Source organism: Lepidochelys kempii, chromosome 10 (assembly GCF_965140265.1).
Source record: "Lepidochelys kempii isolate rLepKem1 chromosome 10, rLepKem1.hap2, whole genome shotgun sequence".
NCBI classification, from domain to species: domain Eukaryota; kingdom Metazoa; phylum Chordata; order Testudines; family Cheloniidae; genus Lepidochelys; species Lepidochelys kempii.
Window position 1 is genome coordinate 17014978 of NC_133265.1, and position 14128 is coordinate 17029105.

The 14128-nt window shown below is 42.9% G+C and overlaps 1 protein-coding gene across 1 annotated transcript in view; it reads left to right on the top strand.

Moving 5' to 3' along the window:
- The window catches only part of DNAH3 (dynein axonemal heavy chain 3), a 107556-nt gene that overhangs the window by 51221 nt on the left and 42207 nt on the right, over window positions 1–14128 (top strand). The window contains exons 29-35 of the mRNA XM_073362223.1: window positions 629–827; window positions 4710–4818; window positions 5789–5902; window positions 6799–6975; window positions 10178–10269; window positions 11359–11578; window positions 13020–13154. Of these exons, the coding sequence (XP_073218324.1) occupies window positions 629–827; window positions 4710–4818; window positions 5789–5902; window positions 6799–6975; window positions 10178–10269; window positions 11359–11578; window positions 13020–13154 (1046 nt within the window). The remainder of the gene's footprint in view (window positions 1–628; window positions 828–4709; window positions 4819–5788; window positions 5903–6798; window positions 6976–10177; window positions 10270–11358; window positions 11579–13019; window positions 13155–14128) is intronic.

The window sequence follows — 14128 nt, forward strand, 5'->3', positions numbered from 1 at the left end:
CAGATTGAGTGGCGTTTACAAGATCCTTTATTTTCAAATATAGTTGACTCTGAATTTGTGGATAACATGCCAACAAGTGAAGAGCTTTCTATCCAGGGGCAAATCTAGCCTCCTCCTTTGTGGCCCATAGAGGGCCACAGTGGCATTCTGTTGAGCAAAGAATGGGGGCTGGAGAATGGGGAGCTGTGGAGCAGGTGTACATCAGGTACAGGTACAGGTGTACATCAGCAGGTACAGAGCCCTGTGCTGTGAGCAAGCATTCTGATTTACAGGGGGCAGAAAGGCATGGGTGAACTGGGGGAGGGGTGAAAGAGACCTGTCACTGCACAGATCCTTGCATATTTTCTGGGTATGGAAGATGTAAGTGTCCTATATAGGTTTCTTCAGACACTGGTCTTAAATGGCCTTTATAGAGTGATTGTACTCCTCCACCCCTGCACAGCTCCCCAGCACCTGGCCTGGCTACTCATGCTGGGCACTGGGGTCTAGAATTTTGCCCAATTGAATTAAGATGGTTCATTAAGCAAAATGGATGCAGTTTTCTTTCAAAAAATGAAAGCTGAGGTATAGCTGTAAATGTTAGCTTACTGTTTATTAGGTATTTTATGAGCTATTTCTGTTCCTGCAGCTCGTGATGTGGTTGCAAAATTGGTTGAGGACAAAATCACAGATCAGAATGATTTCCAGTGGATTTCTCAGTTGAGATACTACTGGGAAGAAGGAGATGTAATGGTGCGAATGATTACGACAGAAGCCAAATATGGCTATGAGTACCTTGGCAATTCTCTACGTCTGGTTATAACTCCACTGACTGATCGATGCTATAGGTAAAATTCATATTCTCTATGACTGTAGCATTCACTTTCCAGCTGGCTTGTATTTAATACATATTGTAACAGTGGCTAATGAAAAGAGCCTTAGTCATTAGTTTTCTTTTCCCCTTCCCTGTTTTTTATGTTTGGGTGTAGTGCCACAGTGTGGACATTTTCTGTAGTGTTGGAAGGGGTTTTCCCATTCATGTAGTTAATCCACCGCTCTGAGAGGCCAGAGTCTACACCAGGAGTTAGGTCGACCTTACTACAGAGCTCAGGGCATGTAATCTTCCACAGCCCTGAGTGATATAGCTAGATCCCTCTAATTTTTAAGTGTAGATCAGCTTAGGGGTAGAGGATATGAAGTTTGAATTTACCTCATCTGAAGTGGAAGTCAAACTCAAACATCTTAATGAGACTAAATCCGGGGGCCCAGATAATCTCCATCCAAGAGTATTAATGGAACTGGCACATGAAAATGCAAGCACAATAGCAAGGATTTTTAATGAATCTGTAAACTCAGGGGTTGCGTATTTAGTTCCTGTTTAATTTAGTTCCTATTGCTAATGAGAAAACCTGGATTTGTGCTGGAAATGGCCCAACTTGATTATCATACACATTGTAAGGAGAGTGATCACTTTAGATAAGCTATTACCAGCAGGAGAGTGGGGTGGGAGGAGGTATTTTTTCATGCTTTGTGTGTATATAAAAAGATCTTCTACACTTTCCACAGTATGCATCCGATGAAGTGAGCTGTAGCTCACGAAAGCTTATGCTCAAATAAATTGGTTAGTCTCTAAGGTGCCACAAGTACTCCTTTTCTTTTTGCGAATACAGACTAACACGGCTGTTACTCTGAAACCTATTGCTAATATAGTTCCTATTTTTTAAAAAAAGGGGGGAAAGTGATCCAGGGAAGTACAGGCCTGTTAGTTTCACCTCAATTGTTTGCAAGGTCTTGGAACAAATTTTGAAAGAGAAAGTAGTTAAGGACATAGAGGTGAATGGTAATTGGGATAAAATACCACATGGTTTTACAAAAGGTAGATCGTGCCAGACCAACCTGATCCCCTTCTTTGAGAAGCTAACTGATTTTTTAGACCAGTGGTTCCCAAACTTGTTCCGCCGCATGTGCAGGGAAAGCCCCTGGCGGGCCGGACCAGATTGTTTACCTGCCGCATCTTCAGGTTTGGCCGATAGCGGCTCTCACTGTCCGTGGTTCGCTGCTCCAGGCCAATGGGAGCTGCTGGAAGCGGTGGCCAGTATGTCCTTCGGCCCGCGCCGCTTCCAGCAGCTCCCATTGGCCTGGAGCAGCAAACCGGGGCCAGTGGGAGCCGCGATCGGCCAAACTTGCGGACGCGGCAGGCAAACAAACCGGCCCAGCCTGCCAGGGGCTTTCCCTGCACAAGTGGCTGAACAAGTTTGGGAACCACTGTATTAGACAAAGGAAATGCAGTAGATCTAATCTACCTGGATTTCAGTAAAGCATTTGATACAGTTCCACATGGGAAATTATTATTTAAATTGGAGAAAACGGGGATTAAGATGAGATTTGAAAGGTGGATAAGGATTTGGTTAAAGGGGAGACTACAATGGTTCATACTGAAAGGTGAACTGTCAGGCTGGAGGGGAGTTATTAATGGAGTTCCTCAGGGATTTAACATTTTTATTCATGACCTTGGCACAAAAAGTTGGAATGTGCTAATGAAATTTGCAAATGATATAAAGTTGTGAGGTATTGTCAATATGAAGGAGGACAGGAATATTGTACAAGGAAGATCTGGAGGACCTTGAAAACTGGAGTAATAGAAATAGGATGCAATTTAGTAGTGCAAAGTGCAAGGTCATGCATTTAGGGACTAACAACAAGAATTTTTGCTATAAAATGTGGATTTATCAGTTGGAAGAGATAGAGGAGGAGAAAGACCTGCATATATTGGTTGATCACAAGACTATGAGCCATCAGTGTCGTGTGGCTATGAAAAAGGCTAATGCAGACCTAGGATGCATCAGGTGAGGTATTTCCAGTAGGGACAGGGAAGTATTAGTACCATTATACAAGGCACGGGTGAAACCTCATCAGGCATACTGTGTGCAATTCTCATCTCCCATGTTTAAGAAAGTTGAATTCAAACTGGAACAGGTGCAGAGAAGGGCTAATAGGATGATCCGAGGAATGGAAAACTTACCTTATGAGAAGAGACTCAAAGAGCTTGGCTTGTTTAGCCTAACCAAACAAAGGTTAAGGGGAGATATGATTGCTCTCTATAAATACATCAGAAGGGTGAACACCAGGGAGAGAGAGGAGTTATTTAAGTTAAGTGCCAATGGGGACACAAGAACAAATGGTTATAAACTGGCCATCAACTAGTTTAGGCACGAAATTAGGTGAATGTTTCTAACCATCAGAAAGTTCTGGAACAGCCTTCCAAAGGGAGCAGTGGGGGCAAAAAACCTAACTAGCTTCAAGACTGAGCTTGATAAGTTGATGACATGATGGGAATGCCTACGATGGCATGTGGCCCATCTGTGACTGACAATAGCAAATATCCCCAACTGTTGGAGATGGGACACTAGATGGGGAAGGCTTTGAGTTACCACAGAGAATTCTTTCCCAGGTATCTGCCCAGTGGGTCTTGCCCACATGCTCTGGGTCTAACTGATCACCATATTTGGGGTCGGGAAGGAATTTTCCCCGGGTCAGATTGGCTGAGACCCTGGGGGTTTTTTGCCTTCCTCTGTAGTATAGGTCATGGGTCCCTTGCAGGTTTAAACTAGTGAAAATGGTGAATTCTCTGTAACTTGAAGTCTTTAAACCATGACTTGAGGACTTCAGTAACTCAGCCAGAGGTTAGGAGTCTATTTCAAGAGTGGGTGGGTGAGGTTGTGTGTCCTGTAAGTGCAGGAGGTCAGACTAGATGATCATGATGGTCCCTTCTGACCTTAAAGTCTATGGGTCTTGTGGCAGAGCAGAATAGACCCATGTGGCTGATGTAGTAGCTATAAACATGGCTGCATGTGTCACTCATAGGCCCGGCTGACATGAGGGAAATTACCCATGGCTGACTGGGTATGTCTGGACTGGTGCCGAACACTATTTAGTTGCAAGTATGGAACAGGACAAACCATGCTTAGCAACATTTAAAAAAACACAGTTCACAACATGTTGTTTTCCTAGTGTAGAGAAGACTTCAGGGGGCCTTCATGGATTCATAACTTTTAAGATAAGGTGCTTGATGGACCTACTCTTTAAGGGGCAGCAACATGTTCGTATGAAGACTGCCAAGCTATTCCCCATAGAAGGAAGATAGGTGATTCTCAGGTTTTTAGGAACAATCTCCATCCTCTTTAAGCACTTCCAAGATTAATTTTCTTTATCAAGGTTCCCATCAAGCCAACTCCAGTTTTCTAGCTGCTGCACTTGACATCATGGCTCTGAATAGATACGGTTCCAGCCTATCTATCAAAAGGTGTAGCATCTACTAACTGTTCTGCCTTGGGCTTATGCTTATAACTGACCTGACTTGTTCATGACACTTGAACCCCGCACATGAGGACATAGGTGCTGAATGCATGTGCTCAGGTACAACAAGCACATATAGTAAACCAAGGTCAGACAATGAAGTAAATGATATTGCACCTACTTACACCATGTCTGAATTTGGGCCTTTATTCTGGATATTTGAAATGGCTTCCAACTCTAGGAGTCCATGCTGAGGAGATGCCAGTTTGATGGCTGGAGATGGCCAACCAATTAAAAAATGAATTCCTGATAACAACGCAGGGCCAGATCTCTTAGCAAGTGTAAATCATTGCTCTGCCTATGGGTCTGTGCTAACTTACAGCTGCTGAGGAGCTGGCCTATGATTCATATGTTATTTCTTTTTTGTTATGTAGAACATTAATGGGGGCTTTGAAACTAAATCTTGGTGGTGCTCCAGAAGGACCTGCGGGGACTGGCAAAACCGAAACAACAAAAGATTTAGCAAAAGCACTGGCTAAGCAGGTACCAAAATTAATGAAATGTTGCAGTGCATTGTTACATCACATTGTTTTGTGTTTGGAGATGCAGGTCTTCTCTGGAGTTCTTTCTCACAAAAGTGTTGGTGCCCTTAACCTATTATCCATTCATGGAGATTGCTAATGAAAAGCTCATAATTAGGACAAAATCCTGGCAAAAAGCACACAGCCTGAGTGAACACGCTGTGCGCATTCCATGAAATGTTTCCAGTAGGTATGGGGATGAGTAATGGAATCCCCAGCTCCAGTCTGCAGTAGCCAGTATGTACCTAAACTGCAGCTGCTCCTTCAGGGTACCGGAGTAATTAATAGGCCTGCCCCACTGCTGACTGCCATGCTGCATTCTGGCCCACCTAAAATCCCCTTTCCATGTTCCTGTGTAGGAAGCTTTCACAGAGCTTGGTCAATGACTCAGTGTGGGGGCAGGTTCTCTTTGTATGGATCTCAACTGTATAGTAGAAACATGATATTTTAGTTGTGTTTGGAAACTTACACATCCAGAAGAAGGAAACAGGATTTGCTTTTTAGGAACTATTCCTTTCCCAGAGATTTTCTTTTTTGACAAGCTGCTTAGAAAAATACTGAATTGTGATGTTTAATTTAAGTTAATATACTTTTTCACCTAAGCCAAGTGATAAACAAGTATTGTTTTGTATTTCCTAGGCTTGCAAAATCTTTGAGATGTCTCCACACATCCAATATACAGTAGTGTGTTATGTCACATAAAACTAATCTGAATCCTTGTAGTGAGTAAATACTCAACAGGTACTTCACTACCAACATGTTAAAATCATGACTAGATCCATTAACTAGATATTTAGGTATATATAGTCTTTTAAATTACCAGTTACCATGGCAATAATAATCCCCTTCTGTTTATAGATGCCAACATTTTTGTAACAAATTTTAACACTGAATGCTGTTGTGGGTTGTTGTTGTTGTTTTTTTTAATATAGTGTGTTGTCTTTAATTGCTCCGATGGTCTTGATTACAAAGCCATGGGTAAATTCTTTAAGGGACTGGCACAATCTGGAGCTTGGGCCTGCTTTGATGAGTTCAACAGAATTGAGGTAACTTTTTAATCAAAGTATTTAAAACAACAAAAATGTTGTTAAAATGCAAAGAATAGCTTTAAAAGTAGATATGAATATGTATTACCATTAATTTCTTACTTTTAGCACACCTTGTAACCTAGGCCCAGGTTTTCATAATTACATGCACAGCTGCCAAATACACAGCTGCCATAATGCATGCACAAATTTTGACAGGGGCAGTGTGGTCTGGGTAGATAGAGCATTGGAGCTCTGGAATGGGTTCAAACCCTGGCTCTGCCACTAGCCTGTTGGGTGACCTTGGGCAAGTCACTTCATCGCTCTGTGCCTCAGTTTTCGCATCTGTAAAATGGGGATAATGATACTCACCTCCTTGTAAAGCACTTTTACATCTACTGATACTGGATAAAACGAGGTATTATTAGCTGTGAAAATCTGGGTCCTACATTTTTAGTTTTAAGAGCTATTGACACATAGTCTCTCTGTAGCTTCTCTTCTTCCAATACATGGGATTTTTAAATGCACTTGCCATTGGCCTAACTCTCCTGTGACTTTCACCACTGACTTCACTGGAAGCAAAATTAGGCTAATGCTAAATACTTTTGAAAATTCCATCCATAATCTGTCTGTTCTGTATATTATAGTATTCTGTATATTCTTTATAGTGTATTCTATCACATTCATTGTTCCATTACATTAGGTTTTGTTAGCCTGTACCCCAGCGAAGTTGAAAGCCAGCATTTTAATTTTCTAAAATTCTTTTATCCTGGTTCTTCAAGACAATTTCCATCTCTAGGACTTCAACATAAAGCCATTAAGCTATATTTTTAAAAAAACCTTCTTTCAGCCAGAAATGCTTCTTTTATATTGGCTCCATGTATGGGATGTTTTCTAATCTGTTTCTTTATTATTAGGTTGAAGTGTTGTCTGTAGTTGCACAACAGATACTCAGTATACAGCAGGCTGTTGTGCGAAATCTGAAAACATTCCTCTTTGAAGGCACAGAGATCTCTCTTAATCCAACCTGCGCTGTCTTCATCACTATGAATCCTGGGTATGCTGGACGGGCAGAACTTCCTGATAATCTAAAGGTAACTCTGGAGTTCTGATTTCTAGTAGGAATGAAACACAATTTACAGTTTTGATTCTAATGTAGTATGAATAGTACAAAAGCAGCCATGTAATATAAGGGCATAATTCCATTTAGGTGTTCTCGTTCTGGTTCATTAGTGATTAAGCTTTAATCATGTGTTTAGTGTTTAGCACAAAATGAATAGACAATAGGCCTGAATTTGATTGTGTAAAAAACATTTACAGCAGTTTTACACTAGTCAATGCTATTGACGTCCATTAAGTTACTCCTGAATTACACTGGCATAAGTGAGCCTGGAATCAGGTCCTGTCCTTTAAATCCCTACTCTTGTGAGTAGTCTTGTGGTAGTCAATGGGAGTACTGATATGAGTAAGGAATGCTCATATTAATCAGCGTTTGCAAGATCAGGCTTTAGAGACTCACACTTAGTATAAACAGCTATTCTTGGGCAAACCAGGGGCATTGTTGCTGTTCTGATAATTTCTGTCGGCTCCAGTGACAATCCCCATTGTGTGTAAAGAGAATCTCTGTGAAACTGCTAGAATATATCAAAATGGAAAAAATATATTAAGTTCATCCACTGTATAGGTACTCCCACATGGAATCTAATTGACTTCAATAAATAACACTGTTTAAGATCCTTAATCATTAAAATAATATGGGCCTTATTCTGTGCTGATTTACTATTCCAGTAATCCTGTTGAAATCAATAGTATTGCACAGGGTGTAGGTCAGTGCAGAATTTGGTCCCACATCTATACACTTACACATTACAAATCATTGCATTTGTGTTTAAATTGAAGGTAATTTCCTTTTGCTTTTATCAGCCAAGACCAGAGTTTAGGGGTCTGTGCTTCTCTTGTAATATGTGATGGCATTGTCACAGTTTCGGGGTAACCACACCTTTAACCCCCGTCCATGGTCCACTTCAGGAATGCCTCTGAGGTTTAACGCCTCTGGTCTTCACCTCTCTCTGGGTAGGGACCTGTGTGCTACTCCCGTCTCCTTTTAGGTTGTAGCTCCCTAGAATTCACTGTGATATCCCCAGCAAGCTAGTCTGTCTAAAGGCCAGCACCCGTGCTTTGCTTTCTCTCCAAGAGCTATGAACAATGTATGCCAGCAGTAACACGTCACCACACAGTTTTTTCTCAGCAGAGTGCATTATTCAGGATAAAGTGCATACAGAGGAAACATATAAAAAACAATAAAAGGTCTTCCATGCTTGCTAAACACACCAAACATCGCCCACCAGTCCTATGGAGCGCTGCTAAGCCAAAAGCCTTCCAACACTTCAGCAAGTGTTGGGGGCTCCCTAGGATCCATGGTCCTGTCTGTTTGCTGAATCAAAAGAAAGACCCTGAGTCTTTAAACTCAGCCTTTTATATCCCAAGTTCTTTCTCAGTTCCTTGCCTCTCCTCTGGGACTGCCTAAACTAGGGACTATAGTAAACACCCCCTAGTAATTCTCCCTCCTTGGAGTTGCACACAGTCCCTGGCCTACAACGATACATAAAGCATTAATAAACTTAATACAATATAGTCCCCAAAGATACTGCATATTGTTCCCAATATGTGTCGCAGGCATGGGTGATGGGTGAACCCCAGCTTTGGGGAGGCTAGCCCACCGGCCCCACCCCTTCCACACGCCAGAGCCCCAAACCCCTCCCCCCGTAACAGGAGAAGCCTTGTGGGGCCCCCCTCGACCAGAGGAGGCCCAGCCCACCCACCCCAGCCACACCGGGCCGAGCTGCCGGCCCCCCCAAACCAAATGCCCCCTCCCCCGCAAGTGCCAGGCTGAGCTGCTAGCCCCCCCCGAGGGCTGGGCCGGCCGCAGCGCCAGGCTGAAACTCCAGCCCCCGCTTCCCCTGATGGGTCCCCCAGCCGAGTCACCGCCCCCCACCCCGGCCAGTGCTGGTTCAAGCCACTGGCCCCCCCAGGCTCCGGGCCAGCCCCAGCGCCAGGCCGAGCCACCGCCCCCCGAACTACCCCCCCAGTCAAGCCGCCAGCCCCCCAACCCGTGAAGGCCCTCCTCTGGCTGAGCCACTGGCCCCCAAGTGCCGGACCTTCCCGCCCCTGAAGGTCCAGCCATCGGCCCCAGTGCCCAGCCGAGCCTCCTTGCTCCCTCACCTGCCGCTAGCTCTGCGCATCCCTCCTCACTCCCCCATCCCCGAGGAGGAGGGACACGGCAAGCAGCAGGGACCTTTGGAGGCAGGGTGGGGTAGAGGAGATAGGCAGGAAGGCAGCAGCAGCAGGCAGTGGGGGCCTCGCAGCCACCGCAGCCCAGGTGTCGAGCAGCGGGGCAGTGGCAGGGAAGGCTAAGCCTTCCCTGGGCTATTATACCCACAGCCTATTGTCACAGGCATCTCTAATACATGAACAGCAAAGGTCTGTTATAGGTGCAAATGATGGCAGAGGTTACAGGAGCTTTTGATTTGGGTTTTGGGAATAAAAAAGTTGTGAAGTTCATTTTAATATTTGAAATATTTAGTTAAAACTGGAGAATCCACTGCGGGTCATATTCCACCTGTCACAGATAAACTGCCTGCTTAAAACCTTTTATTGTGGAGTACAATGACAATTCAGGTTGCAGTCTTCAGACTACCTGCGGGATTTGGATGCCCAATTCCCATTAAAATTAATTGTAATTAAAATCTCCTAAACAGCTTTGCAAATCTCAGCCTCAAAGTATAACAAATGTTCCTGTATCAGTAAGGAAAATAGTTGTGGCACTGGACTGGGACTCAGAGGATCTGAGTTCAATTCCCAGCTTTGCCATAGATGCCCTGCGTGACCTTGGTCAAGTAATATAATCTCACAATACAACTACACAGCATACAATCTCTCCATGTGTCAGTTTGCCCATATGTAAAATGGGGTAATAATACTTCCTTTGTCTTATCTATTTAGATCGTGAAATTTTCAGAGTAGTGAATGTCACTTGTTGTGTCTGTATGGTGCCTAGCAAAATGGAGACCTGATCTTGGTTGAAGCCTCTTGGCAATACCATAATACAAATAATCAAGAATAACGATAATAATGGACTCCCCCGACCTCAATTTGATTCCTAAAGCCATATGCATGGAAGACAAAAGTCTGTGAATTTACAGAGGAACACTACACCTGTAAAACTAATTCAAGTTATTGCTTTATTCTCTATTCTTGGGTCTGTGTTTTTTTAGCTGTTAATTTTTTCTTCCATAGGCATTATTCCGAACAGTTGCCATGATGGTTCCAGATTATGCTTTGATTGGTGAAATTTCACTTTATTCAATGGGATTTCTTGACTCTAGAAGGTGAGTCATACTCAATTTTCTACTTACAGCTGGCTCTGAAATTCCTCAGGAGGCTAACCACTCTGGGTGTGGGACGGAGGATGGGGAGTATGTGTGTGTGATGTTGTTTCTACTCATAATTTGGACTAAATTTTCCAAGTGTTGTGTAAATATTTATCCAGGCAACTGTTCTGCTCAATTAAAATCACATGATTAAATCCGTATGCATTGCTTTGAAAACGAACTCCTTAATGGGTATTTCCTGATAATCCATCTCAAAGGACCTGCAGGATATTAACCATGCAACGTCGATTCAAGTTTGTAAAACAACAGAACCACACAAGAAGTTAACTATTACATGTTGCAAATCTTTGATATGTACCTTGGCTACCATAGGTGAAATGTACCCCTAGGTGGAGGGCCAGCACAAGGTGACACTATACTTAAGGCTTACTTAAGCCTCCATAAGTAGTGCATAGACCAGCGGGGGCAAACTACGGCCCTTGGCCATTCCCTCTGGCCCCTGAGCTCCTGCCAGGGAGTAGGGGCAGGACAGGCTTCTGGAGGAGCCCGCCCAACTCCCCAGCAGCAAGTAAGAGGGGTGGAGGCTAGCCTCTGCCCTGGCCTCTCCCCTTCTGTTGCCCTCCCTCCCTACTTCCCTCATGGTCACAGTTCCCCCGGTGCCTAGGCAGCGTGGCTACAGCTCCATAGCACCGCCAGACCTGGTGCTCCAGGGCGGCATGGTCAGGGGGCAAGGAGCAGGGGGAGCTCTGGGGTGGGGTACAATTTCTGTATCCAATGTGGCCCCAGGGCCAAAAGGTTTGACCACCTCTGGCATAGACCTTCTTCTGGAACTTGGCACAGAGGTGAATTGTCACTCTGTGTGAATGAAGTTTTATGTATGTTTGAGGCACATGAACAGGGAAACAGCATTGTAGCTGTTACTGTTTTACAAAACCCAAAACAATGGAGAAATCTATCATTTAGATTTCTATACATTTTGGGGCATGTCCTCAGGTGTAAACTGACATCACTCCATTTACTTCAAAGATCTGGGCAAATACTTGGCATTATATTTGCATTTCACACACCATATTTTAACATCCACAGTCTTGCCCAGAAAATTGTTGCCACGTACCGTCTTTGCTCTGAGCAGTTATCATCTCAGCATCACTATGACTATGGAATGCGTGCTGTTAAATCTGTCCTGACAGCAGCAGGGAACTTAAAACTAAAGTACCCAGAAGAAAATGAAAGTGTGTTGTTACTTCGAGCTTTGCTGGATGTTAACTTAGCCAAATTCTTGGCACAGGATGTTCCTCTCTTTCAGGTAAGATAACAGGTAGATGCATTCAAATACTAGGTTATAAGAATCTAGACAGATGGACAGACATATAGATGGGACTGCCATGATAAACTAAGAAAACAGATCATTGCTTTATTTTAAAACAGTTTTGCCCAAATTCTTTCATCATTACTACTGAAGTCAGCGGGGTTACACCAATTGAATTGTGGGCACAATTTGACTCTTAGTATTGTTTTGAAAAATGAACTTATAGCAATGATAGGAGTTACCTTTTGAGTTACCTTGTGATATGTTACATGCCATTGACATGATCTCTTGTAACTCCATTTACTCATGCCAATGAAAACCATTCTTTGCTAATTTTGTATATAAGGATGTGTCTACACTACGGAGACTATATTGGCATTGCTACATTTCTGTAGCTATGTCAGCATAACCCTATAGTGTAGACACAGTCTACACCAATGGAACGGTTTTTTTCATCGCTGTAGGAACACCACCTTCCTTAGGTACAGTAGCTATGTCGACGGAAGCATTCTTCCGTAGATATAGTTGCATCTACGCTGGGGGTTAAGTCAGCATGGCTGTGGCACTCAGGGGTATGGCTTTTTCACACCACTGACCAATGTAGCTACATCGACCTAACTTTTAAGTGTAGGCCAGGACTTAGCTTTGTAATGTGAAGGAGGTGGGGAAAGTTAAACTGCAAGCAATAGAAAATACTTTGTTTGGAAGTCAGAGTGAAAACCATGAAAACCATGATGTTATTGCTAATGTTATGCTTCCATAGAAGGAGGAAAATCAATGTATCAGGCTTCAAAGCCATCCGTATTAATTATAAAGACCTAAGATCTGGACTTTTGAAAAAAGTCACTGCTGTGAAATAAGAGAACACATATCTCCCCATTAGTCATTTAATCTCTCCCCTCCCCCAAGATTCATAGGTTAGGGTTGGAAGGGACCTCAGGAGGTCATCTAGTCCAACCCCCTGCTTGAAGCAGGACCAATCCCCAATTTTTGCTCCAGATCCCTAAACGGCCCCCTCAAGGATTGAACTCACAACCCTGGGTTTAGCAGGCCAATGCTCAAACCACTGAGCTATCCCCCCCGTATTTAAAGGCAGATTTTCAGCAGTTTCACCTTCATTTTGCAAGAGCAATTCATGCCTGTATCATTTGTGACATTCATTCATTTGTGAGTGCAAAACAGAGTGCTTTCACCTCTATCTGATTGTGAGTACAAGTGAGTCAATTAAAGGCACAACTACTGAGCTTTGCACCTGCAGTAAATTTTGCAGGTCCAAAAATGGGGGCCGAATTAGTGCCTGTAAATTAGGACTCAGTCCAGCTGAATACATTCCCCCTTAAAGTCCTATTTCCTACCATTTTCTATGTATTTCTTAACACTTAGAAGTTCTGCTTTTGTTAGTCTGCTTTTAATAGTATCCTGTTTTTTTCATTAACAGGGTATCATATCTGACCTGTTTCCTGGAGTGGTTCTTCCTAAACCAGACTATGAGCTGTTTGTGCAGGCACTGAGTGACAATATTAAAAAAATGAATCTTCAACCAGTTCCTTGGTTTATTGGAAAAATTATTCAGGTATTTAAAAAAAATATTCATCACATCTGAAAAAAGATAATTTATGTATAAACTATTGAAGTATCTGGCTGAATCAGGGCCTAAATTAGTAGCTAGCAGAGCATTACAGAAAGCTTATCTATACAAAGTGAAAACCACAAAAGGTACAGACATTCATATGCCAGAAAAAAATTCCACCCTCTATAAGAGTAAGTACAAGTTGGTCAGTAGATATTGTCCCCTTCCATGTGGCAAGAGTACTCATATTTGTACCCATGTCTCAGGTCATAGGACTGGAGTCAGCAAATGAAGTTCAGTCTTACTAAGGGAGGCAATGTGCCTTAGCACTGAGAGCAGGGGACTAAGACTCATAAGACCTATGTTCTGTTCCTGGCTGTACTACTGGCCTGTTGGGTGACCATGAGCAAGTCAGTTTATCGCTCTATGCCTCAGTTTCCCCATCTGTAAAATGGTAATAATGATACTGGCTGTCTTTGTAAAGTGTTTTGAGATCTCGGTATTGTTATTACCAGCACTCACATGTGTTGTGCCTTTATTTTTCCCACTGCTTTAACTTGCACCCTTTTATTAGTTGCTTTTCCTGCTTTGAAACCAAGTTAGTTAAACAGGTACAAACAGTTAAGAGGATGCTCTTGTTCTGGTTTAAACCAGACTTATTTTGGTGTAGGTTGGGTCAGTTCAGAATTGGATTAAGCTGAACTGAAAAAAGGTACTCTTAAACTGAAATAAGAATGTCTACAAGGGATTTGCACTAATTTAAATCTGTTTAAAAACAAATTTAATTAAACCAGTGCAAATTTCTAATGAAAACAAGGCCTGAGTTGGTGTAATTTACACTCTGAGGAGGCAGAAAGTGTAAATTATGCTGTCTTAGACTCACCTCTGAATTTGGCCTTGGGATTCTTAAGGGCAGTAATGTCAGTGTTTGTGTCTAGATTGGCTGATCTGCTCTTTCACACAATGTAGGAGTGCAA